Source organism: Ylistrum balloti, unplaced genomic scaffold (assembly GCF_031769215.1).
Source record: "Ylistrum balloti isolate Yb309-2 unplaced genomic scaffold, AGI_CSIRO_Ybal_v1 Utg370406, whole genome shotgun sequence".
Lineage (NCBI taxonomy): Eukaryota > Metazoa > Mollusca > Bivalvia > Pectinida > Pectinidae > Ylistrum > Ylistrum balloti.
This window is the reverse complement of record NW_026782277.1, coordinates 156,608-182,843: the sequence shown is the minus strand read 5'-3', so window position 1 is coordinate 182,843 and position 26,236 is coordinate 156,608. Positions and strand designations below refer to the sequence as shown.

The 26,236-nt window shown below is 36.3% G+C and overlaps 1 protein-coding gene across 1 annotated transcript; it reads right to left on the bottom strand.

The window, feature by feature from the left end:
• Positions 1-280: 280 nt before the first annotated feature.
• LOC132554466 (spermine synthase-like) lies at positions 281-19,532 on the bottom strand. Its single transcript, XM_060218784.1, has 11 exons — positions 19,334-19,532; positions 12,964-13,087; positions 12,354-12,453; positions 11,924-11,988; positions 8,888-9,063; positions 6,431-6,585; positions 6,024-6,113; positions 4,616-4,724; positions 2,975-3,060; positions 1,893-2,002; positions 281-1,466 (listed from the first exon to the last, which is right to left on the bottom strand). Exons 1-11 carry the CDS (start codon positions 19,392-19,394, stop codon positions 1,436-1,438), a joined length of 1,107 nt encoding a protein of 368 aa, XP_060074767.1. The 5' UTR covers positions 19,395-19,532; the 3' UTR covers positions 281-1,435.
• Between the last annotated feature and the right edge of the window lie 6,704 nt (positions 19,533-26,236).

The following is a 26,236-nucleotide window of genomic DNA, read 5'->3' as shown; positions in this document are numbered from 1 at the left end:
AACTATGATGTGAATTTTGTTATGAATATCAGTATTGATTTTTTTACATCAATATCCAAACATATCTGCGCATTACGAAATACGTAATGTTCAAAAGCACACCTAATTAAATATTAGAGAAAGTACATATATATTGCTTTTGTTTCTTGTTTCAAACTAGTTTTTCTTCTTTCAGAGTGGTAAATAATGTTTAACATTTACCGTATGTATCTCGCTTGATGTTGGCATTTAAGAAGAAGGGAGGCTACTCTTTAAAAAAAAAAACAACAAAATTCTCTCGTTCAACGCTCAATTTTATTTTTACCGTGGATATGAAAGTGAAAAATAGATTAAGTAGTTAATTTAAAACCAACTACGAGTAAAATTCACGCGCTCAATTACTCATATTAAAACACATCCACTCCAAATCACGCTCATAAAACACACTTTTATCAATTCTAATTAAACATTAAAACTACGGTTTGAGTATTAAATAAATCGTGCATAGATAGAAATATTTTATGATAAAAGAAAATGCATTTGCCATTTATAAACATCAGATATGTATGGTAGATTTTGGAATTTTTGCTCCAAAAACCCTGTATGTTTGTCAATCTCTACTAGAGTTGCCTTCCTTACAATAGGGTACCATTATGGATCAGATCGCATGGTCCTGTTGTTTTTCGGAGAAGTTTTCAAAAAGTTGGAAAAAAACTTACTTAACCATATTTCTAATTTTTTTTCAAACTAAATGTACAATCCTGGTAAATACTAACCGCAATTAGCTCGATGTTGCGAACTTGAATCAAGTGAGTCTGAGGTCCCGGGTTCGAATCCCAGCAGTGGCATTGAAAAAAAAATATAATGACTTCTTCTACACATATTGGTCCCTCAGAACTCCAGCATACGATACGCTGGTACACCGAACAAGTATGTCTTTACGTGTATCGCTAGCCTGTTACGCTTCAGTTGAAAAGTTCTGTAAATATTGCCAGTGTTTTGCTTGTTTGTTTGTTTTCTCTCTCTTAAAATATTGCAATTTCCTATCATTAAAGAAAATATTTGAAAATTTAAACTTCAAGAAAGACACCACCATGTTAAAATTAAAGTAATTTCTTAACCATCTAATATGTCCACGATTTGGGTAAAAATGTACTGTTAACATAATCTATTGCGTCAAGAAATACAAATTTCAACAAAAAAATGGATACTATTATATCAAAATCACAGTGTGTATTCTCCATATCAATATTGCATAGCTTTCCTAAATTCCTTTTCTCTTGACACTTGGTTCTAAGTTGTTTGTTGTTGCTAATCAATAAACAATAGTGAATTTCTGCATATAATTCATTAATACAAATGTTAAAACGACATTTTTTTTAGAAAAAATCACTAAATTTTAAAAGAAAAAGTAAGTTACAAAATGTCAATTAAAAAAAATCTGGTTTGTCGGTTGCTATGGTTTCCATACTTCGTAAAGGCAATAGCTGCAGAAGGTCAAGGGCAAATATATAATGATGGCTTAGTAGGTTTTTTAAAAGACAAGTGACGACAAAACAGCTCATATGATAGGTGCATAATTTGTAGTTAATTCAAAATTCAATTCATAATGCCTTTATCAGAAAATTGTGAATAACAAAATAATAAGCATCGGCATTGTCCGGGGTTTTCCGTAAGACGCATACCGGAAAAGCCTGAAGATATCCGATTGCAAAAGTGAAATGCATTTGTATGTGCTGTTTTAATAGTATTCAATTAACAAATTAGAAAGATAATTGGTTACTTTTTTTTATTTTATATCTATATATACTTAAACTTTTAATTTTGAACCCGTAGATTTGTCATTTGCAAATTGGCCTAGTTAGCACCTGCTTAGTCGACGGATTTGTTAGCGGTCGACATGAAAAGGATACGTTTCCTGGAATGAAGGCACGTCAACCTCAAACCGACTAAATTCAAGCTGTAGAGCCCGGATGTCAGCCTCAAACTTGTCAGTGTAGTTTTTGGCACGCACAGTGTTTCCCTGAAAACAAAGGAGAGTTAAGCAAAACGGAATAAACACCTTCTCGTTTTATTCATATATTCACGCTAAATAAATATTGCGCAAAAATCTCTCATTGTAAACCATCAAAAGGCACATACTCGGCCGAAATTACTGTTTGATTCGACGATAAACCAAGAAGTCTAAAAATAATTGATCATTCCCCTCTTTTAAACGGAAACGAGGAAAGTACATTTAACGAAAATAGATAGCGTTTTATTCACAAACGGATCAGATCGGATTGAGATAGTGATGGGTCAATCATCGGTTTTAATCGATTAGCGGTTAATTAGGCCAACCGGTTTCGATGATCGATTATGGAAAAATTATGATCGATCATCGGTAAAACAGCCTATCGAACGCACCTTTTATTTTCCATACGAACGCACCCACGAAGGGAGACTACTTTTGCGCCACATGTTATCCAAATGGCGGACTCAACGCGGGACTCCTCTCAACAGGAGATTTATCCCCATCCAGGGGGGAAAACGAAATCAGATGTATGGAAATATTTTGGATTTTTTAAGAAGTTATGATCATGCTGAAATTCAGTTTGCTTAAATCTGTAGTTGAATTTCTTCTAAAGGTGTTCGATATGGCGACGGCGGAAGATCTTACGTAACATAATCTTCGTTTAGAATACATTGCAAACCCCTGATATCGACATAATCAAACAAGCTAGGCAATGCTCACTAAAGCGTGTATAAAAACGTACAAGATCGCTTCACTTGAAGGGAGATAACTTTACTTACAAATATTCCTCTAATTTTGAAACGGTTGTGTTCGTTAATTTTTTGTAGTGATAAAATAATTTACATTCAGATCGTTGGAACCTAGTTAAAAGTAAGCTTACAGAAAATTTCTGTTTTTTAATGGCTTTTAATTCATTATCATGTGACATCAAAGATTTGGAAATTAAATCTAACCATATCAACTTCAAGGAAGATAACTCACCCGTGACAAGTATTTCCCTCCCTTGTTAAGAATCTTCATGGAAAATTCTAAACTATGAGAAGATGTCTCTAGGTCATATATATACGCTGTGGAAGACAAAATATTGAAGTCATTATCAACATATGATTGTGTCAAACATACAAACAACATAAGAAATATCCGATGTATTATAACTATTCTATATAACACCCGTAAAATGTTTAAAGAAAAAAAAAATTCATTGTTGTCATAATACTATAACTTACATAACCAAGAGGAATTTGAGATCAAAGGGAAAACAAGTGCAAAAATTTTGAATACCAAAATTTAATACTTAAATGGCCTTTATAAGTTGTATTAACATCAGGCAAATCGTCTTCTCAAATTTTTGTCAACGAAACGTATTTCTTCTGTCAGACCAACAAACTCTATACATTTGTATGTGTAAAGCCACACACTATGCATACATTATGTACATCAGTGTCCATCAGAACGCTTGACATGCGTGCAATAAAAGATTAACTGAAATAGAATAAACCTTCCTATTCTGGAGACAGTCACGTTTGACTGTGCTATTAAGCAGGAACTAGAGTCGTATCGATTTTGTGCTTAGTTTCTCGTCGACAAAGTAAATTCTCAAACGGCAGTTGTTATCAGTAATTCCAAATTCCAGTTATGTAGTTTTTCATTACCTATATTTAAATGAGATAACCATTAAACATACTATCTGAAGAAATTAACGCCGGATAGTTATTCCGGTATTTTCATCAAAATAACACCAACATTTATGTTCAAATAAGTTTAGCTATAATTTCATAGATATTGTGTGTTTGGCATGTTGTGAACCAATCAATCAATTAATCGATCACCCTGATCAGATCAGATCAATCAATCTTTTTCCCATGCTAGATGTCGGCCCCAAGTCTGGTACATGTATTCAGTCTATTCCTTGATCTGGGGTGAAAGTCCACACCTAATGAATATCAGGACGATTTACGAACGTCTTTAGCACAGAAGACAACCGAGACGTTTTCACATGTTTTATTTAGAGGTGCACATACGTTTTCTTTGAGCTTTTTGACACCGTCGCCCGTTAATAACCCAAACTAAATCTATTGCATTTTGTTTTCTGTTTGCTCGTTTATTTACTGTCTTCGTTCGTTCTTGTCTCTCCCGTCCTCTTGGATATGTTAGGGAACAAACAGATACAAGAACACATGATGCGGATTTTCTAGTTGTAGATATTCATTATTCCAGATCAGATGAATACCTTTTTTGTTATTGTACCAAGACGTCGCCGCTTGTACGAAATATATTTCTAAATTTAGTATAGATTTACACAGAATGTGTCTGCAGACGTGAAAATTTCACACTGTATCCGATGAGCAGAAGAAATTAATTTCCTCTATATTGACAATGATTTCTCCCCTGATGCCTACAGTGCTACTTCAATGACGTCTCCCTTGGTATATTGAGCTGTCCGATTGAAATAGTCGTGTAATCTATCATTGTGCACGGAATCGGATATTTCTGCCAGGAAGGCTGTGTGAGTTAGAGAAGGTCGAGAATGTCGGGATCATATAATCGATAAAATACAAAATAGCGGGGGTGTCTGGTAAATATAGCCGATAAACGTGGTTTAAAGTCACAATTTCAACTTACAGTTTTCCGTGCCGACTAAAAACTCTGTGAGGTCATTGATGACGTAATCAAATTTCCTCCCTGATGCAACACTCTCCCGGAGAACGTCCATACAATCTCCAATCTGAATCTAAAACAATCAAAACAATAAACAGATGTTTTTCCAACACCCTTAAGTGGGGCCAGGCAATTTGACCGCTTTGGAGAGGGAAGTCCTGATTTTAAATCTGAGCTAGATGTTTGCAAGCAAGGAAGCATATGCATTTGATTAGATACATAAGTTTCACGCAATCACAAAAGAGTTTGCACAACATATCGCACCCTACACTGAACACACGCACTCAAAACACACACTCAATACAAGCACTCATAACCTGCACTAAACACACGCACTCAGAGCCTGCACTCATCACACGCACACAAAACCTGTACTTAACAAACGTACTCTACACACATATTTAACACCTGCACTCAAAACACGTATTTGACACATGCACTCAACACCTGCACTAAACACCTACACTCAACACAAACACTCAACACACGTATTTAACACCTGCACTCAACGCACGTACTAACAATATGCACTCTACAACTGCACTCAACGCACGCACTCAACACATACACTCAACGCACGCACTCAACACCTGCACTCAACGCACGCACTCAACACACGTATTCAACACCTGTACTCAACACACACATTCAACACATGCACTCAACACCTGCACTCAACGCACGCACTCAACACATACACTCAACGCACGCACTCAACACATATTCACTTAACACATGCACTCAACACATATTCACTTAACACCTGCACTCAACAAACGTATTAAACACCTGCACTCAACGCACGCATTCAACACCTGCACTCAACACACGTATTCATCACCTGCACTCAACGCACGCATTCAACACATGCACTCAACACCTGCACTCAACACACGCACTCAAAACCTGCACTCAACACCTGCACTCAACACACGCACTCAACGCACGCTTTCAACACATATGCACTTAACACCTGCATTCAACACATGTATTCAACACCTGCACTCAACGCATGTATTCAACACATGCACTCAACACACGCGCTCAACACCTGCATTCATCGCTATGGATAACGAATTCGTCCCTAAATGAACAACACTATTGATTAGACATTAAATAAAAAAAAACGAAACGAAATAACAATGATGTAATGATTCACTGGATTTTTTTTTCCAATTTCTCTGATATTTTGAATTTTTGTTTTCACATTGTCATTATCTGAATGATATCACCATCCACATAGGTGAAAAATTGTTTCCGATAAAATCTTCGTGTGTTTTTGTGCAAAATGACTAACAGTTACTAAATTGATATCCTTATCAACGGTCTAAGTATATAGTTAACTGTTCGTTAATCATCACACGATCACTACCTTGTGGTTTGGTCCTTCGTATTTCTCCAGGACTTCGTGACAGACGTCTCTCATATACGTGGAGCACGCTTTGATCACTTCCTCGTCAATCTTTCAGTTGTTGAGGAGTTATAATTAGTAAGTGACTGATTTCTGAGATAATTAGACAGATTAATCACTGGAAAATCGATTGTTTATCGATCAGTTTTAAATTTCCGTGATTGGTCCTTCATCGACTGCATCATTTTATATCATCTTCTATGTTTAGCTATATTTTACATTTACTACTTAGAGGTGTCAAGAATAAAACCTAAAAATAGATCTTACAATATAAAATATTCAAAAAATAAAGCAATGTTAAAGAATTAAATACGATCGTTCCAATGTGACGTCACTGTTACGTCATTGTTGTGTTGACCGAAGGATACCTCCACCATAAGCACGTGTCGTGGCTCCATCTTGAGTAGCTCATACAGGAGACCCCCATCCCCACCTCCGAGAATAAGCACTGTTTTGTCCCGGAAGTCGTTACGCCCGACACCCAAGAGAGTCTGTGTGTATATAAGGTCACTTTCTCCTAACACTGAAAAGTGAAGCAAAAGTATTGGGTCAAAAAGACTGAAGTACTGAAATGTATTTGGACGTTTAACAGACATAAACAATCTGTAGTTATCTCCCTTCATTTTGCTAGCTATAATTTACATGCACAAGCTTTGGATAACGTCGGAACAAAACATAAAATGATTAACTACATCTACTGGTGATTCATTTGCACGGCCCTATACGAGATCATATTTGACTACACTAACATTCATATCGGTTTGTCGTTATCCAAAATTATCAGAAAGGAGAGGGATTTATTAGACAATAAATGACATCTAGCGCGACATTTTTATAGACATGAAAACATAGACAGTTCGCCGTCAAAATTTCTAGATCTGTTTACCAAAGCATTAGCCAGTAACATGCAGAGGAAATGTAAAATAATAAAAACAATGAACTGTCTTGTTACATTTATAGCCGATATGACTGCCAGAGCTTTACATGTAAACAAACGCTAAATATGTAACTGCATTCTTTGTCATTTATTAAGACGATAAGAGCGAAAATAAAATGCCAAGATATCAATACAGCCATAATCCAAACTCAAATTCCCAAAAACTCGGGCAAAATATGAACAACAGGATGATTTACACGTAGACCCCTGAAAAAGTAAACGGAGAACCAGACCAGGTGTTTCGGAAGAATAAGCTTTTGTGCTTCATCGATGACACCAGCCAAGTACACGCTACATCATTACAATCAAACATTCAAGTAATGCATTCCTTTATTTTCAACGAAGCACACCACCGTATATTATACATTTAAGGAAAAGAACACATGTACAACAGGCGGAAATATACGTCAGGATTAGCTTTTATTATTTTGTGAGAACGCAGCACAATTCTTTAATTACCTCATATTATACAATAAAAGACATAGAAAGTGCGAATGTCGTAAACAGTTCTGCTTGCGAGATATTTTTTACTTAAGGGCGATCGCCTCAAGAAGAGTAGCCCACATCTGTGACGTCACAACTTCAACGATACAGTGAACATGCGGTTAACAGACCTTAACGACAGGCCTCCCCAAATCCCCAGATTCAGCAGTGGGTAGGATAGTCATTTCTGTTAGCATATAGTACGAAGGCAAAATACATGCCGCCAAGTTCTGCTGGTAGTCAAAGCCCGTCAACACAACAACGTCTACATGCGTGATCGATTAGGAATAAATGAACTCACTTGTGAAATGTGAATTAAAGCTACAAGTTGGAACTGGTAACATTTTCTCCCGCGGTTTATCGATACGATGTGCAACACCCCGGCTTATTTATTGACCAGACAAAGCCGTATAAATATTTCATCTCAATAGGAGTAGCGAAAATTGTGCCACGTTTAGATATTAATATTTACTATACATATATGTACCTAGTATCGACTAAAATTGTCCCAGAGGAAAAAAACAGGGAATAGTCATTTTTATTTACGACCGCCTTCGGGTTTGTTGTCAGAATACAACTACAACATATTATAATAGATACCACACACTATCTAAAAAAAACTCTCGCCCAATGTACAATGAAACTATTAGGTCACGTGACTTTTAGTGTGACGTCAACGATCCCAGCACGGAAAAAACGATTTTGTTGTTCTAAGACCATCCCAAACAGCGTTAGGTGCGTAAAGCAACATCAGTAAAATTAAAAACATGAATGGCTGTAACAGGGTTTTTCAGTTATTTATTTTTTCTGTTTATTTAAATACTTTCTAATAAAAAAAAATCTATTTTGATATACATTTCATTAGAAATAAAGAAAATTTTAGTTTTTTTTTTTTTTTTTTTTTTTGCAACAGCAACCTTTCTAAGATGCTGGGATCCATTTCTTGTTAATGATCTTTACAAAAATTGGGTGAAAACTAAAAACATAATCACTCTTGTTGACTCAGATGGCAACTTCATGCTTTTTCACTTCCGATCTAGGAATCGTACCTCGGTCGTTCAGTGGAAGGCTAACTCGTTACCTCTCCACCACCCAACCATGAGTTTTGTTTTTTTATAAACAAGGAAACAAGTCTGAGATATTATTTTATTTAGATATCATCAAAAAGATCATTTTGAAACGGATTTCACGAACAATATCTAAAATGGATTCGTGTTCAGAATCACTTTGATCACATGACCAATAAACTCGGTAGATATTGAAGTAAACACCTTCATCCTTGTCATATCGGCTCCATAAGGTGGTTAGCGAATATGTGACGTCATTTCATTATCTAGTCATGACCTCACAATAAATCATACATCATGGGTTTACACAGAGATATCATCACGTGATTGATACTTACTGAGATCATCATCCAAACACAACATGTTTCCAAACTTCTCCGAGTGGTAGATTTTGATGTTCTGCCATTTTGATTCTTTCTCGCAGACTAGTTTCAATGATCCGTATTCAAACAGAAGATCCTCCCCGGATGAGAAGTAGGGACACACTTCGCCGCGACAGATCTGGCCAAGGATACTGAAAGAGACCATAATGACATAACAAACTTGATAACTAAGGTATTGTTTCTTAAATTCACTATTACTAATGCCTTTCCGTAAATATACATACTGAATGTATCTCTAACAATCTGTATGTATTAAAAACATCTGGTTCTGCGTTCAATTAATCATAAATTTAATTAAAAAAATAGTGTATTTTTGTGATAGGTTACTAAATTTCGCCCCAATTTCAATTTGAGAATATTCATAGTTTTATTTACGACTGAAAACATAAATATTGTATTTCAAAGAATGCTGGTTGCTTTCAGTTGATATACAAATCTGAAGATTTTCGAAAACATGCAGGCTCATAGACAATTACTACAGGAAGTGACACTCGATATTGATTTAAAACCACCTCAATTCTCTCTCGTTTATACATGTACGTATTTTAAAAGGGACGACTTCCGTCGTGATGGATAATGGATGGACTTTGTTACAGACTCGTCTCGCTTCTGATGTAATCGAGGATATGTGTATCTATCAGATCAAAGGATGAAAACAATGCTTTTGGATGATTGACAATGTTGTATATTTCAACCATGTATTGCTGACAATGTTGTATATTTCAACCATGTATAATTGACAATGTTGTATATTCCAACCATGAATAATTGACAATGTTGTATATTTCAACAATGTATTGCTGACAATGTTGTATATTTCAACAATATATTGCTGACAATGTTGTATATTCCAACCATGTATTGCTGACAATGTTGTATATTCCAACCATGTATAATTGACAATGTTGTATATTTCAACAATGTATTGCTGACAATGTTGTATATTCCAACCATGTATTGCTGACAATGTTGTATATTCCAACCATGTATTGCTGACAATGTTGTATATTCCAACCATGTATTGCTGACAATGTTGTATATTTCAACCATGTATAATTGACAATGTTGTATATTCCAACCATGTATTGCTGACAATGTTGTATATTCCAACCATGTATTGCTGACAATGGTATATTCCAACTATGTATTGCTGACAATGTTGTATATTCCAACCATGTATTGCTGACAATGTTGTATATTCCAACCATGTATTGCTGACAATGTTGTATATTCCAACCATGTATTGCTGAAAATGTTGTATATTCCAACCATGTATTGCTGACAATGTTGTATATTTCAACAATGTATAATTGACAATGTTGTATATTCCAACCATGTATTGCTGACAATGTTGTATATTCCAACCATGTATTGCTGACAATGTTGTATATTCCAACCATGTATTGCTGACAATGTTGTATATTCCAACCATGTATTGCTGACAATGTTGTATATTCCAACCATGTATTGCTGACAATGTTGTATATTCCAACCATGAATTATTGACAATGCTGTATATTCCATCAATGTATTATTGACAATATTGAATGCTGTACATTTCATCGTTTACTACACAATATACATAAAATGATATGTAAATTAATGTAGGCTTTCATGTACAACCGTAATTAAAAGGGCTTCATGAAAAAGATCTCAACTATTTTTTATGACTCCAGAACAACTAAATTGATTCTAAAGCAATCAAATTGATTCCTTAAAAGCTATATGGTGTTTTTAACAAGTACACAAAACAAATGAAGATGTTTTCCAACAATTATAGGGATTCCTTGAACGAATGTACATTTCTGATTTTTTTTCTGAATTTGTGGATTACAGAATAAATGTAAGGACTCCTGGATAACTTCGTAGATTATCGAACTATTATGAAATTTGAGCAACACTACGGAATCCTTAACAACTGCACACATCCTTTAACAACTTCACACATTCCTTAACAACTGCACACATCCTTTAACAACTTCACACATTCCCTAACAACTGCACACATTCCTTAACGACTGCACACATCCTTTAACAACTTCACACATTCCCTAACAACTGCACACATCCCTTAACAACTTCACACATTCCTTAACAACTGCACACATCCTTTAACAACTTCACACATTCCCTAACAACTGCACACATCCCTTAACAACTTCACACATTCCTTAACAACTGCACACATCCTTTAACAACTTCACACATTCCCTAACAACTGCACACATCCCTTAACAACTTCACACATTCCTTAACAACTGCACACATCCTTTAACAACTTCACACATTCCTTAACAACTGCACACATTCCTTAACGACTGCACACATCCCTTTACAACTGCACACATTCCTTAACAACTGCAAACGTCCCCTAACAACTGCACACATTCCTTAACAACTGCACACATCTCTTAACAACTGCACACATTCCTTAACAACTGCACAAATCCCTTAACAACTGCACACATCCCTTAACAACTCCACGCATCCCTTAACAACTGCACACATCCCTTAACAACTTCACACATTCCTTAACAACTGTACAAATTCCTCAACAACTGCACACATCCCTTTACAACTGCACATGCACACATTCCTTAACAACTGCAAACGTCCCTTAACGACTGCACACATTCCTTAACAACTGCACACATCCCTTAACAACTGCACACATTCCTTAACAACTGCATACATCCCTTAACAACTCCACGCATCCCTTAACAACTGCACACATCCCTTAACAACTGCACACATTCCTTAACAACTGCACACATCCCTTAACAACTCCGCGTATCCCTTAACAACTGCACACATTCCTTAACAACTGCACGCATCCCTTAACAACTGCACACGCCCCTTAAAAACTGCATACATGTGTACGTACATGTTCTGACATGTTAAGATCTAGGAAAGACTCCATTCAGCAGGAACAGGAAAAATTTAGTAGATCATTTTTTTACCAGAATGATTTAGAGGAAATGTGAACCTTACCTGCGACTAAACTTGCATAGACTGCCGAAATATTTCTTCAGTTTCACCTCCAAGTTTTTCACTACCTACAACCAAGTTGGCAGAAAATTAATAATAATACATTTTTTTAAAGATCATTCGATTCGATCGAATGACCTTTCAACATCAACGTCTGGTTTGTTCACAAATCACTACATATTCTTTATCTGGTCGGGTTACTTGGACTATCAGTTACGTCACACACTTAAAGGAAGTCTAACCAATCTATGGTATGGTAATATAACAGTAACATTGTATGTTCCATCACTTAAACCATAATACTTACTGCTTTATTTCCATGGTAACATAATACTCACGGCTCTAACTACATGGCAACATATAATATTCACGGTTCTATCTCTATGGTAACATAATACTCACGGCTCTATCTCCATGGTAACATTATACTCACGGCTATATCTTTGTTATTAGGTGTCGACGAGTCGCCCTCCACTAGTCGTTGTACGTCTACCGTCACGAGGCCTGTAGGATACATCCTCACTGTCACGTGACTATGATAAAAAAAATAATGTACGTTAAATACCGAACACATTCTAAATCTTTTTTTTAACGTTTTTATGGTTTTTACAACCGTTAAATCGTCACTTCCGGAATTATATTGTGGTGGAGATTTTATTTGTGCCTCTTGTTACAGTACATTAGATGTACATCGATACGTCATTAAGTATATGTACAACTTAGTACGTTACACGTTTTTGTTAAAGAGTTTTCTCCCTTTTGATATTGCAATATTTGCATATAGTACTTTAATTTCATAACTAAACATAACCGGACCTAAAGGCGTATTTTAAGATATTTCTTCGACTGAAAAATAATTTTCGTAAGACGATATTCAGTTATGTTTGTGTATAAATTCAATGTAAAAGCCTCGTCTTGAAATGAAGAATAGGATAAAGTTTTGACATTTATCGTTTATTTTTTCAATGGGACGGAATGCCAATTTCTGAAATATTATTGAAGACAAATTACGTCAATATAAAGACACTTTCATATAATTTTACCTTCCATCTTCAGACATTGCCACGACCATATGGCCTTGGGATTTCCCAAAATTCCGTGTGATGACGTCAATTACAGGGCCGGATAGACACATTTCCGGTACACCCTTGAGCTTGTTTAGCACATCTATGGTAAAGTAAAATAGTATCGTATATAGCACCGTGAAATGGTGTGTACAGTGTTATCTTAAAAGACTAGTCTTTTAAGTCAGCATTCGTGATTTACCCTCAAAAGTATTCAGATAATGTCATAACGTGTCAGCTATCACGAAATTCAGTCAAGTTTTTATCATCTATACAGATAAAACTTTAACAAAATATCTCTCGATATCGTGTTGTTTGTTTCTATTAAGTAAAACTTCAATATAAATGACTTGTTTATATAATAAGCTTTGATATAACGCTCCTTGTTTACATACAGTAAAATCTCGATATAATGATCCTCTCTTACATACAGTAAATTCTCGATATAATGTCCCCGTTTTTATATAATACAGTAAAATTTCGATATAATGCCCTTATTTACATACAGTAAAATCTCGATATAATGCCTCTTGTTTACATACAGTAAAACTCCGATATAATGTCTCGTTTATATACAGCAAAACTCCAATATAATGTATCACGTTTATATACAGTAAAATCTCGATATAATGTCTCTTGTGTACATACAGTAAAACTCCGATATACTGTCTCTCGTTTATATACAGCAAAACTTCGGTATAATGTCTCTCGTTTATATACAGCAAAACTTCGGTATAATGTCTCTCGTTTATATACAGCAAAACTTCGGTATAATCTCTCGTTTATATACAGCAAAACTTCGGTATAATGACTCTCGTTTATATACAGCAAAACTTCGGTATAATGTCTCTCGTTTACATACAGCAAAACTTCGATATTATGTCTCTCGTTTATATACAGTAAAATTTCGATATAATGCCCGTTGTTTACATACAGTAAAACTCCGATATAATGCCCCTTGTTTACATACAGTAAAACTCCGATATTATGCCTCTCGTTTATATACAGTAAAATCTCGATATAATGCCCCTTGTTTACATACAGTAAAACTCCGATATAATGTCTCTCGTTTATATACAGCAAAACTTCGGTATAATGTCTCTCGTTTATATACAGTAAAACTCCGATATAATGCCCCTTGTTTACATACAGTAAAACTCCGATATAATGTCCCTTGTTAACATACAGTAAAATTTCGATATAATGCCCTTATTTACATACAGTAAAATCTCCATATAATGCCCCTTGTTTACATACAGTAAAACTCCGATATAATGTCCCTTGTTTACATACAGTAAAACTCCGATATAATGCCCCTTGTTAACATACAGTAAAATTTCGATATAATGCCCTTATTTACATACAGTAAAACCCCGTTATAAAATCCCTAGTTCGTACACAGTGCACCTGTGAACAGACTGCGCGACATACGAATCATCATTAAGTTGAGAGGTCTAGACAGAAAAGATGTCGGCGATGTGTGTCATTAGAGTCATTTCGATAATACTGGTATCATTTCTATAGATAAATAAATGAGGGTAAATACATTATATATATATTGATACGGCGTACGTTCCTTTAAACAGCTTTAAAACGAATTTTATTGCTGACTGGGAATGTCAATTATATAATAGAATTCGTAACGTGTGTTCCTAATGAAATAATGTTTGAGCAGTAGCTTCTAACGTAATTAGACATCATGCTGAAGGTCTTCAAGAGATGAACAATCCTAAATGCCCCCTCCCTCCGACACACACATACCACCAACACCACCACATACACACAGAAACGTCATTGACATTTAAATATTTAATAGACCACTATCTCTAACGCTTCAGTAGCTAAGCTACATACATTGTACATATAATGTTCAATGATTGATGTTTAAAAAATTGTTTACCCGTTCGCTTAATAATGAATTTGTTGTTATTTACTCAAAATTCACATAAACACTAACACAAACTTTCGTAATTGATGGGCCGTTTCGTCGAGAAAGAGTTTTAAATAAGCACACCTATTTTGTGGTTAACATGAATAATTATAAGGTAGATACGAATATCATTCCATATCTATATTTTGTATATAATATCCCGCGGTGGTAGTTTTCATTACACGTAAATCAAGGACAATACTAATTCAATCTCGGGTCCCCGGTCTGATATCCCACTGCGCGACTAACTAGGCTACAGAAGCAAGCTCCATCACTGTGTCAGGGCGACCATATCTACAAGCCACACCGACCCACTTCTTTCACACCATATTAAATTTGTACTATTCCCTGTGATTGACATTAGCAATATTACCATACTCATCTTTAAAATGGTATACATCATCACAATACCCTGTGCGATAATAAGCAATTGCTCAATTCGCTGTGGATGTATTTGAAATATGATCTGCCGTGGTACATATATACCATTGCATACACTTGTCAACACAAGCGCGTACTTGTCAATATGTACATGTAAAACATGTGCAGTTTGTGCCGTATGAACGTGCACTGTGTGACACCGAACACTGCAGTGAGAGGGATAATTATACTGCGCTCGTTTTATAGACCATGATGTGTAGCATCCCATAAGAAATGCATTAACGACAAATTCTTGTCACTAGGACAGGGAAATTATCTCGACGTTGGGAACAGAGCTGATTCGTGTGATGATACAAAGGGTTACATCAGAAAAACAACTTCTATAAAATACTGTGATCTAGGTTCGTGGTAATTAGTGTCTTGTTCCTGTGATGTTTACATACAACGTACGTAGATTATCACGATACAAAACAAGCTCATACGTGTGCTTTACTGGACCTGAAATAGGTTGAATGGCATGTACGCATTCGTGTGTCGGTGTTTACATGTCATATATCCGGATCTTCGACGATTAGAATCTACGCATTGAAAGATTGAGACCATCATATCACTTAAATATTTAAAAACATTTCGAATAAAAATATTTGTCTTGTTTGCAAATCAATGAAATATATTTTGATTTTTCAGTAATCAGCTTCTTAATATATTTCTGTGTAAAAGTAGACTACTCTGTTGTTTTAAAGTTTAATTCGTATATTTGAAGTGAATCCTTATATGTAAGATACCCATAATAAAAATGTACGTGCTGTTCATTTAATTATGGGACATTACGTGATTCATTTTTCACCTCAGTGTTAAGCTGACAGTACATTCACACTTCACTTTTCACCTCAGTGTTAAGCTGACAGTACATTCACACTTCATTTTTCACCTCAGTGTTAAGCTGACAGTACATTCACACTTTATTTTTCACCTCAGTGTTAAGCTGACAGTACATTCACACTTCTTTTTTCACCTCAGTGTTAAGCTGACAGTACATTCACACTTCTTTTTTCACCTCAGTGTTAAGCTGACAGTACATTCACACTTCACTTTTCACCTCAGTGTTAAGCTGACAGTACATTCACACTTCTTTTTTCACCTCAGTGTTAAGCTGACAGTACATTCACACTTCACTTTTCACCTCAGTGTTAGGCTGACAGTACATTCACACTTCACTTTTCACCTCAGTGTTAGGCTGACAGTACATTCACACTTCACTTTTCACCTCAGTGTTAAGCTGACAGTACATTCACACTACACGTTTAATGTCAATATAGAGCTGACAGTCCACCCAGATATGGCGTTTTACAGTAAAACTGACTGCAATATATGCTATATCTTTATTCGCAACACCTTCTTTTGTCTTTAGAAATGTGGGCTAATCGTGAACAGCCCAGGAATCCCTGGTTGATACAGGGATGATCTTGTTATACCATTGTCAGTATAATGTAATCGATTGTTTAAATACTGTACCAAGGTTATGATAGTTCAGTATGTTGACACTATAATAGCCGTGTCTTACGTGGACAATGTCTAACAGTTTCCATATCAAGTTTCACTGACGTCACGTCACTGACTCGTTATATTAACAAAACCTCTCATCAACGTTTGTTCATTTCACAGAAGAATCTGATTTTTTTGTAATTCTTTCATAAATAACTGTTTACTTGACAAACTTCTTTTAACCCTAGATTTTTTTCTGACGATTCAATGGAATTTAATGTAAGTGTTATTTTTGGGTTCACGATCTGCTAACGTCAACTTTCTCAGTTCACTCATATCTGAATAAATGTGAGCCACACATGTGACACGCGCAAATTACAGCAGAACAGCTCGACATTCACTTAAATTTACTGTCAAAACAGAAAACAATATTTATAACTGTTTAATACAAGTATATCTTATCGAAACATTGTGTACGAGTAGGAAATGCGATGAATGTGATATTTTGTAGTTACTGTTATATAACTAAAGAGAAAGAGGTTTTGACTCAAGGTACGAGTTGCTTTGACATGACCGTTGCATTACAACGTCAGTATTGTGTGAGGGAAACAGTGAACACTCTGCATTAAAAAATGTCTACTATACATTATCAGTGTAATTTTATGGGGTTTTCTTTCCAAAATCTACGACTTAGATATTCGCATGTTGTCTTAAGTACACGAAGATGGCCATTCGCTCAAATGAACGGTCACAGCAGTATGGTCAAGGGCAAGTACAAAGAAAAACACATTTATGACATCATGATAAAAACGTGTATTTCATGACGTAAAAAAGCATTGTATTGACAATGACGTGAAGACCGCGATCGATTAACTCCGGTCATTTTCTTTCGGGATTCTTCTGCTAAACTTTGTAAACGGCACGTGGGACTTTTCTAGGATTCCACCAATTTCAAATTGGTTGAAGCAAACGACTCTTTTAGAGTTTGACTGGTCATCTTTTATTTTGTGTTTTAACTATGTACCATATTAGTATATCGTGTTGGACAAACTCCGTCTCCCTGACTTATCTCCCTGACTACATATAAAATAAACATACACGGGGACGAACAATCAAACGCACACGACATGTTGTCACGGGACATATTCATTCTGAGGTTATATTACCATAAATATCTTAACAGTCACACGAGTTTCACATATAAATCAACACAGTATTTTCCTTTGTCAGACAATCTGCTTGATTCAGTGAGAGCAGCGGTCCGTAAAAATCAATCAATTATTAATTTGGCGTAACTATAATATCACACCTTATTGTTCAAGCTTGAATGCGTTATCCGTGTTGTACTTTTTGGTATCATTGCACCGTGTAGATGTTTGTGATGATTTAAGATTGTAAATGTGATTTGGAGGGAAAAGTCTATCTCATATACATTTTCATATATATATATATCGACATTTCAGATATTTTATTTGACTTCTGATTTTTTTTAAATGTCCAGGATCAACAGAATATCCTAATTCTTGATGTTTTTCTTTGATTTCTTCCTGACTTCCCTTTCTGTCCATTTCCGTTTGTTTACGTACAGGAGTGAGAGAGGGTGTTAGATAGAAAACATGTATCTGGTTCTCCTTGTTGCATGCCGAATATCATATGTTTTGACTCAAAATTAAACCGTGGTTATGATTTCTACATCCAAGTAATATTAATGAAACAATTTACCATCATTTTACAGACGAAAAGATACACATTAATTTAAAGTGTATCTTCAGTCGGGTAGCAAAGCGATTACGCACTCGCCTTTCACCTATCGAAGACGTCTCGGGTTCGATTCCCAACTGGGCGTGAAAAGTATGGGGTTACCTAATCGACCACGTGGGTTTTATTTAACTTTCTCCCACTGTGTGCTTCAATCAAACACTCTTTTTAACCACAGAGTTAAAAAGAGTGTGTGATATATGCTCATCGGCTTGTTCGCAATTATTGTTAAATAGATAAAGCTTACAACGTAGGGTGTTTTGATGATGTCCAATTTTAGATAAACGTTTAGGTCATGGTTGTTTTACGTCCTATAAACAACCAGAGTCATTTACGGACGTGACAGGTTTGGATGGTGGAGGAAAGCTGGAGTTCCAGGAGATAAACCGCCGATCTGAGGCCAGTACCTGGCGACTGTCCCACCTAGGTCTCGAACGCACGACCTAGAGGTGGAAGGCTAGTGATAAAGACAGTCAGACCACTTACACTTTTGGTCATCGCGACCTATGAATGAAGACCTAACTTATAACCTTATGGGCATTCACGCAGTTACATAACAATTATTTCGTGACTGCTTTATTAAGATCAAAGATCGACAGGCTGATTGACAAAGCCATCAGCAAAGGATATGATCTGCTTTAGTTTCTAGTTTTATTTTCGAATTTGATATTGTTCATGTACATTTCATTGCCGATTAGAAGACATTATTTACAATTGATAGGTATCCACAAATTTGCTTTTATCACAATAAATTGACATTCGAACAAACATTAAGATAAAAATGTTAATATTTACCGTCATCCGATGTCTGTGTTTCTTCCAGCTGAAAGCAAAGCATGATGGATTTTGCGGACATGGTCACCTTCGGAAAAACTTGACACTTTCACGTGAAACAAAGGCATCAACACGAGGGGCTCCGTGATCTCTTCCTTCCTTCTAACAATTAACGTTTGAACGGGTAAAGCTTTATAGACCTGTATACTCTCCGATGTGTTCTGATGTTACGAATAGAATGTTTCTGATGCTTTGTGGCTAAATATATCGATGTCTCAATCCAATCTAGATCAGTGTTGATAAAATGTTTCCGTGTCCATAAAACGCTTGACACCGTTAAAAGCTTCAAAGTCCTTATTTATTGGTTCCTTACAAAGCTCTTGACACATTCGCAGACATCATAACGTGAAGCACACGTCTGGGATTAGAGTTAATACCTTGTATATATATCGGTATGTTTACAATGAGACTCAACCTGTTAGATGGCTGCTGCACCGAACTCGCTCAGCCGTTAATACGGATACGACACAGCATAATACACACCAACCACGTAATAATAGATCTAGATAGCTGTGCCAGAATCGACAGTCTACCACACGGTCGCCATATACCTACAATATCGTTCAATACCTTCACTGTCTACAAACAACGTCCGCCGTGTTGTCGTTTTCCTTCCTTTAAATTCCGTATTTGCGTTGTGCTCGATTGAAAATATTCTCCTTCTGTAACGGGATCGAACTCCAGGTCTAAGCAACAGTAACTAAGATTATCGTAAACAACGTTGGATTCGAATTCAAGCATTTATGTTCCTCTTCGTCGTCTATTTGCGTATTTTTGAAAATATCGTTTTGTGTTTATACATCTACGCCGGAGCGGAATTTAGTTAACAGCGTAGCCGAGTCCGTACACGACAAGGTTTATGACTGTGTGTCGATTTTTTTTTTAAACGCTCGTTCCTTTTTTCGGTGTACGACTGTGTATTCACACGTTAGCAAAGATAAGTTTTAAAAACAATGGCGAAGACTGCTATTATCGATACAAACCTGTAGTTGATATCAGATCTGATAAGACGGTTCCGTCCTGGAGATCATGCGTGACGCGACCTATCAAAACAGCATTGTTTGGACAATAAAGACGCGTTGCCTGATTTTATAAATAGATTTTTTTTTTAATTTGATGCCTATAGGTAGATCAAAGTTGATTTATTAACAGAAAAAATGCTATCGAGTAATACATTTTGAGTCTGGAATCAAGGATTTTAACATGTGCAACATACAATTCTGTGTACTTATCTAAACGTGTCCACTGAAACTGCTATTTTACAAACATGCACAAATTAATAATCAGTTATGGTTCATGAACTGTTAAAGACAATATTTCAATTGACGAGTATTTGTCCTTGTTTTTAATTAACAGTAAAGGACCAGAGTACCTCTCCTAGGGATCGAACCCGTATAACCAAAGGGGAAAGGGTTCAGACAGATGCATATATAGATCTTACCGGGTTCTTACACTGAACCCAAAATAGTCCGAAGGCCAGGTGTTCGGAAAACTCGCAAACCCGACGGAAATGTTAAGGAACGGATTTCTACAAGGTTATTTATACTCGTCAGTTAGGACATGTGAAGTGTATCAACGATTTGTCTTAGTAACCAATAAAACAAAACAAAACAAAAACAAAAAAAAATCATAAATTACACATTGAACGAAAACTGCAAATTTATGTTCACGAACCAGAAAATTCAAACAAGTGAACTGTGATGTGTTTCAAAAATTTCCCTCGAAGAGATAAAAATAACTACATGACACTAAGCGAAAAACACACGATTCTGTCTCTTATATAACTCAGATTTGATGTTATGTTAGTTTTGACAAGCAAGAAAGGTTAAAATCGGTGATGATTCAAAAACTTTTGAAAACCATGTTCACAAGATATGCTTTTTTTTTGTTATTCACCGATCAAACAAGCTGCTGGATCTGTTGTGTAGCAAGAAATTTGTCAAGAATTTGTGGTTTTTGTGTTAAGAGTTATTGCAATGGGTTCTATAGAGATGAAGTGAATACGTGTATAAAAAGACACATGTATACACTTTATGTACGTATAATTTGACAAGCTGGTCGCGTGTACAGTAGTAAATGCAGACAGATAGAGTCTTGATACATACCACAGATCTTCCAGGAGTTTAACATTACGGGTTATTGAAACACGCACAAGTCTATTTTGAAAAACTTTTAATGAAGAAATGTTTAACCTCGCTATTAGATATGGACTCTATGTATGTATACAAGTAAGTAAGTTATTATCATTATTATTACAATCTTAACGGCCCGTCAACACATAAAACGTCATCAGGGCCATCAACCGGTAAAACACAAACCGATCCAAGAAGGAAATGACATCAAACAAACTTAAAACGTAAAAGTAAGTAAGTAATTTTAGATTGATATACTACTTAAATCGAAGGATTCAGGAGTGTGCGTATCTACAAACACAGACTTCAGGCCTGGTCTAATGCCCTTGGTTTTTTTATTTTACACACACAATATAAAAATCCTGTCACTCATTCTGTCTTTCTTTTATGTATCTTTCATGGTCTGATAGATCTCCACAAAGGATCGGACTGAGATTCAATACCGATCTTTAAAAATACTTAATTTTGAGTTCATAATAGTACGGTATACTGGCATTGTATATCTAGTAGTGAGCTGGGTCATGTTACTGAAATTCATTTTAATTATGTCAGTATTCAAATGATTCGGCTATCACAATAAAGTTATCATGGAATCAAATTGTAAGATGACAAATCACGTAGATCATATAAGTAAAATATATATTATCAATGAGCTTTCCCTCGCGTTATATGATATATAAGATATACCCATTAGCGACGTCCATGAATTAGAATATTCTTCCGATCTTTGAATATTGCTGTGAAGTATGTTTGTATTGTTGAGATAAGACATTGGAGAGAAAAATGGCTTAACCTGCTTGATCTACTTCCTAATACATCCTGCCATTGAAGTATAGGAATTCATCATTTTGAAATATCTAAATATTATATCACTTTTCCAGTGGTGATATAACTTTCGTAATTTTAACCAATTACAGTGGTGCTTCCTGATGGTGCTTTCTGATCACTGCATTGAAATTCGTCCATTTTCTAATCTCGTTCAACAAGACTCTTTTTGTCTGCCTACGTTACATCAACGGTGTTAACACCTGATCAAGCGGCTGGGTGATCGAGACTACCAATTTTCCTGTTCCGACGCACACGATGCGAAGGTTGAATAGACTGGTTTTCCTAAAAAAAATCCTGATGATTGTTAATTTTGTCACTGAATTAGAATCCCCCAACCCCAACCCCCGGAATTTGGTATATAAACACAGTTTTGTAACCTATTCTTATCAGATAGCAGCATAAAAACGTAGATTAACACGCAAAGCAAACAACTGAAAAAAGTCAAACATTCTGACGCCAATGAACGCGTTAACTGTAATACTTACGCTGAACAAAGAAACTTGAGTTATTGATCGTTCGCTTAATACAGGTATTCATCTTATCGTGAATCTACTTCTCTTTTTCAGACGTGCAATATAAAAACAAAATAATGCAAAAACATTATATCAGCTGTACATATTTGTGTAGATTGATTTTGCATAATTTCAGTGGATAATATATAGTAGTGTGATAAATCTGCCATTTTGAGTTTGGTTTAAATGGTCGGTTCTGCAGGGAGATACTTTCCAGTGTTTATCTAACTTGTACCTAATCCCTTGGCTATGGAACGGCAATAAATATGTTTAAATGACAAATCAGCCGATCACTTACATATTTTACAGTTAGATAGATCAATGCCGAGACATAAAGAGAGAAGCCGAGACATAGCGACAGACAGATGCCGAGACAGAACGACAGACAGATGCCGAGACATAAAGAGAGAGAGAAGCCGAGACATAGCGACAGACAGATGCTGAGACATAACGACAGACAGATGCCGAGACATAGCGACAGACAGATGCTGAGACATAACGACAGACAGATGCCGAGACATAAAGAGAGAGAGAAGCCGAGACATAGCGACAGACAGATGCTGAGACATAAAGAGAGAGAGAAGCCGAGACATAACGACAGACAGATGCCGAGACATAACGACAGACAGATGCCGAGACATAACGACAGACAGATGCCGAGACATAGCGACAGACATATGCCGAGATATAACGACAGACAGATGCCGAGACATAACGACAGACAGATGCCGAGACATAGCGACAGACAGATGCTGAGACATAACGACAGATGCCGAGACAGAACGACAGACAGATGCCGAGACATAACGACAGATGCTGAGACATAACGACAGACAGATGCCGAGACATAACGACAGACAGATGCCGAGACATAGCGACAGACAGATGCCTAGAAATAACGACAGGCATATGCTGAGACATAACGACAGACAGATGCTGAGACATAACGACAGACAGATGCTGAGACATAACGACAGACAGATGCCGAGACATAACGACAGACAGATGCTGAGACATAGCGACAGACAGATGCTGAGACATAACGACAGACAGATGCCTAGAAATAACGACAGGCATATGCTGAGACATAACGACAGACAGATGCTGAGACATAGCGACAGACAGATGCCGAGACATAACGACAGACAGATGCCGAGACAGAACGACAGACAGATGCCTAGAAATAACGACAGGCATATGCTGAGACATAACGACAGACAGATGCCGAGACATAACGACAGACATATGCCGAGACAGAACGACAGACAGATGCCTAGAAATAACTACAGGCATATGCTGAGACATAACGACAGACAGATGCCGAGACATAACGACAGACAGATGCCGAGACAGAACGACAGACAGATGCCTAGAAATAACGACAGACATATGCTGAGACATAACGACAGACAGATGCCGAGACATAACGACAGACATATGCCGAGACATAACGACAGACATATGCCGAGATATAACGACAGACAGATGCCGAGACATAACGACAGACAGATGCCGAGATATAACGACAGACAGATGCCGAGACATAACCACAGACAGATGCCGAGTCATAAAGAGAGAGATACATAAAGAGAGCGATCACTAGACATGAAGATTAATTTTCCCGCCAACGCCACAAAAGGAGATGGACAGAATCACCTAACATTTATATGGGGTGTTCTGGTGCTGTTTAGCTTTTTTATGCTATATGTATATGTCACTGTTCAGACGGCAAACAATCGATTCTAACGCCCTCTGCAGTCATGTGAGGAACGATAACCCTCTTATCAAACGTTACAAGGTAACCATTTAATATCTGATTGATAACAAACCGAAGCAAAAGAAATTACATCGGTTAAAAGGTATGTACAATCTTAAAGCCTGCAGATAATCAATAACTCCCTAGCAAATAGAAGTGTAGTGTTTTCAGTGTAAATGTCTTATTGCTTTACTAGGCACGTCCCCGTCAGAAAATTAACGTTTTATTGGGTCGTAAAGTAGAAACCGATAGATGAACAGTAGGAAGGTCTCCGTAGAATTAACTCACAAAACTACGTACCAGCATCTGGTTAAGGTACGGACGTATCGACATCCAACACTACAATGGTATTTTATCTACAGCCACACACAATGGAACATGTACTTTCTGTGTATAATTGTATATTGGAATCTCAAGTCGATGGTAGCCGTCTACTGAATCGGCGGGTTTTTTTTTTCTATTTCCTAATAAAAGAAAAAAAAACCTTTCCAAATATTACATAGATTACATCGATTTCTTCATGTCATTGTTTATTTACTTGTTTGTTGAGATCTCTGTCATCGCTCCGAGAACAGCCCGCGTAATGTTGATACCAGGTTGGCCTGGTAATAGTCCGGTAACTACCTCAATGAAAACCGAGCGGGAGGACCACTCTATGATATACGGAAAAAAACTGGGGTTAAGTATCTTCCCTAAGGTTTCAGTAATGGCAAGAGAGGAGGTTCCATGACCTCGGATACCACCGCTCTGGATCGAACCACTAACTCCGGATATTCATAGGAGGTCGGAGTTCTTGGTTCTCTTCCCAATTGAAATACCGTGTCCATCCCCAACAATCTTTTACGATAAGATATCACATGCGATGAAATCGGTAGTGGTTGGCTGTTTTTTCTCCATGTTGTGACGTCAGACCAGGAACGCGTCACGAATTTTCATTATGACGTGAAAGAGGACAGAAAATATCAAAATGTAATATTTCAAATCAGAAATACATCCGCGATCAATACAAAGACTTGTAGAGTATGATTAATAAACCCGACGTTTAGTCTTGGTTTCGGATCTGTCAATTTACCACCTCTACATAAGACTGGTATAAATTGATCGATCTATTCTCCTTTGGGAAACCTTTTCGAAAAGTATTTAAAATATTCATGGAATTATCTATTGATTCTAAGAGTAGTTGTTGCCGTATTGTAATATAAGCATATTTAAACGAAGAAGATTCTAGGTCATTTTTGTATTTTTATTTTCATAACGTGGTTATCGTGAACGTAATTATTAGAAAAATACTGGTATATGCCTTAGTTTGTTATGTCTAGTTTGTATTGTCATTATCATCCCTTGTTTGATATCGTGAAACTTGTTAATGTGTATTGTATCAGGGCGATGAAATAGGATGTTCACTCTGGATGTGTACGTTGTAATCAACTGACCTTGGTGATATTTTCTTTACAATACCAATTTGGTGTGATACCCGGTATACATAGCCTCTACTACATCAATTGATATTAATTATTTCACACGTTTGGTAAATCTTGTCTGGTTTATTGTTCATTTCCAACAATCTTAATTAAACCCGTATACCTCACCTCGTTAAATCGACCGGAGCTGGAATTACTGATGTTTTTCCTTTTGA

Excerpts from the sequence above, each read along its gene's own strand:
- LOC132554466 (XM_060218784.1), bottom strand. The coding sequence starts at position 19,394 with ATGTCCGCAAAATCCATCATGCTTTGCTTTCAGCTGGAAGAAACACAG. Across the intron at positions 12,454-12,963 it reads GCAATGTCTGAAGATGGAAG|TCACGTGACAGTGAGGATGT; the intron begins GTAAAATTATAT and ends TTTTTATCATAG. Across the intron at positions 6,114-6,430 it reads GACACGTGCTTATGGTGGAG|ATTGACGAGGAAGTGATCAA; the intron begins GTATCCTTCGGT and ends AACAACTGAAAG.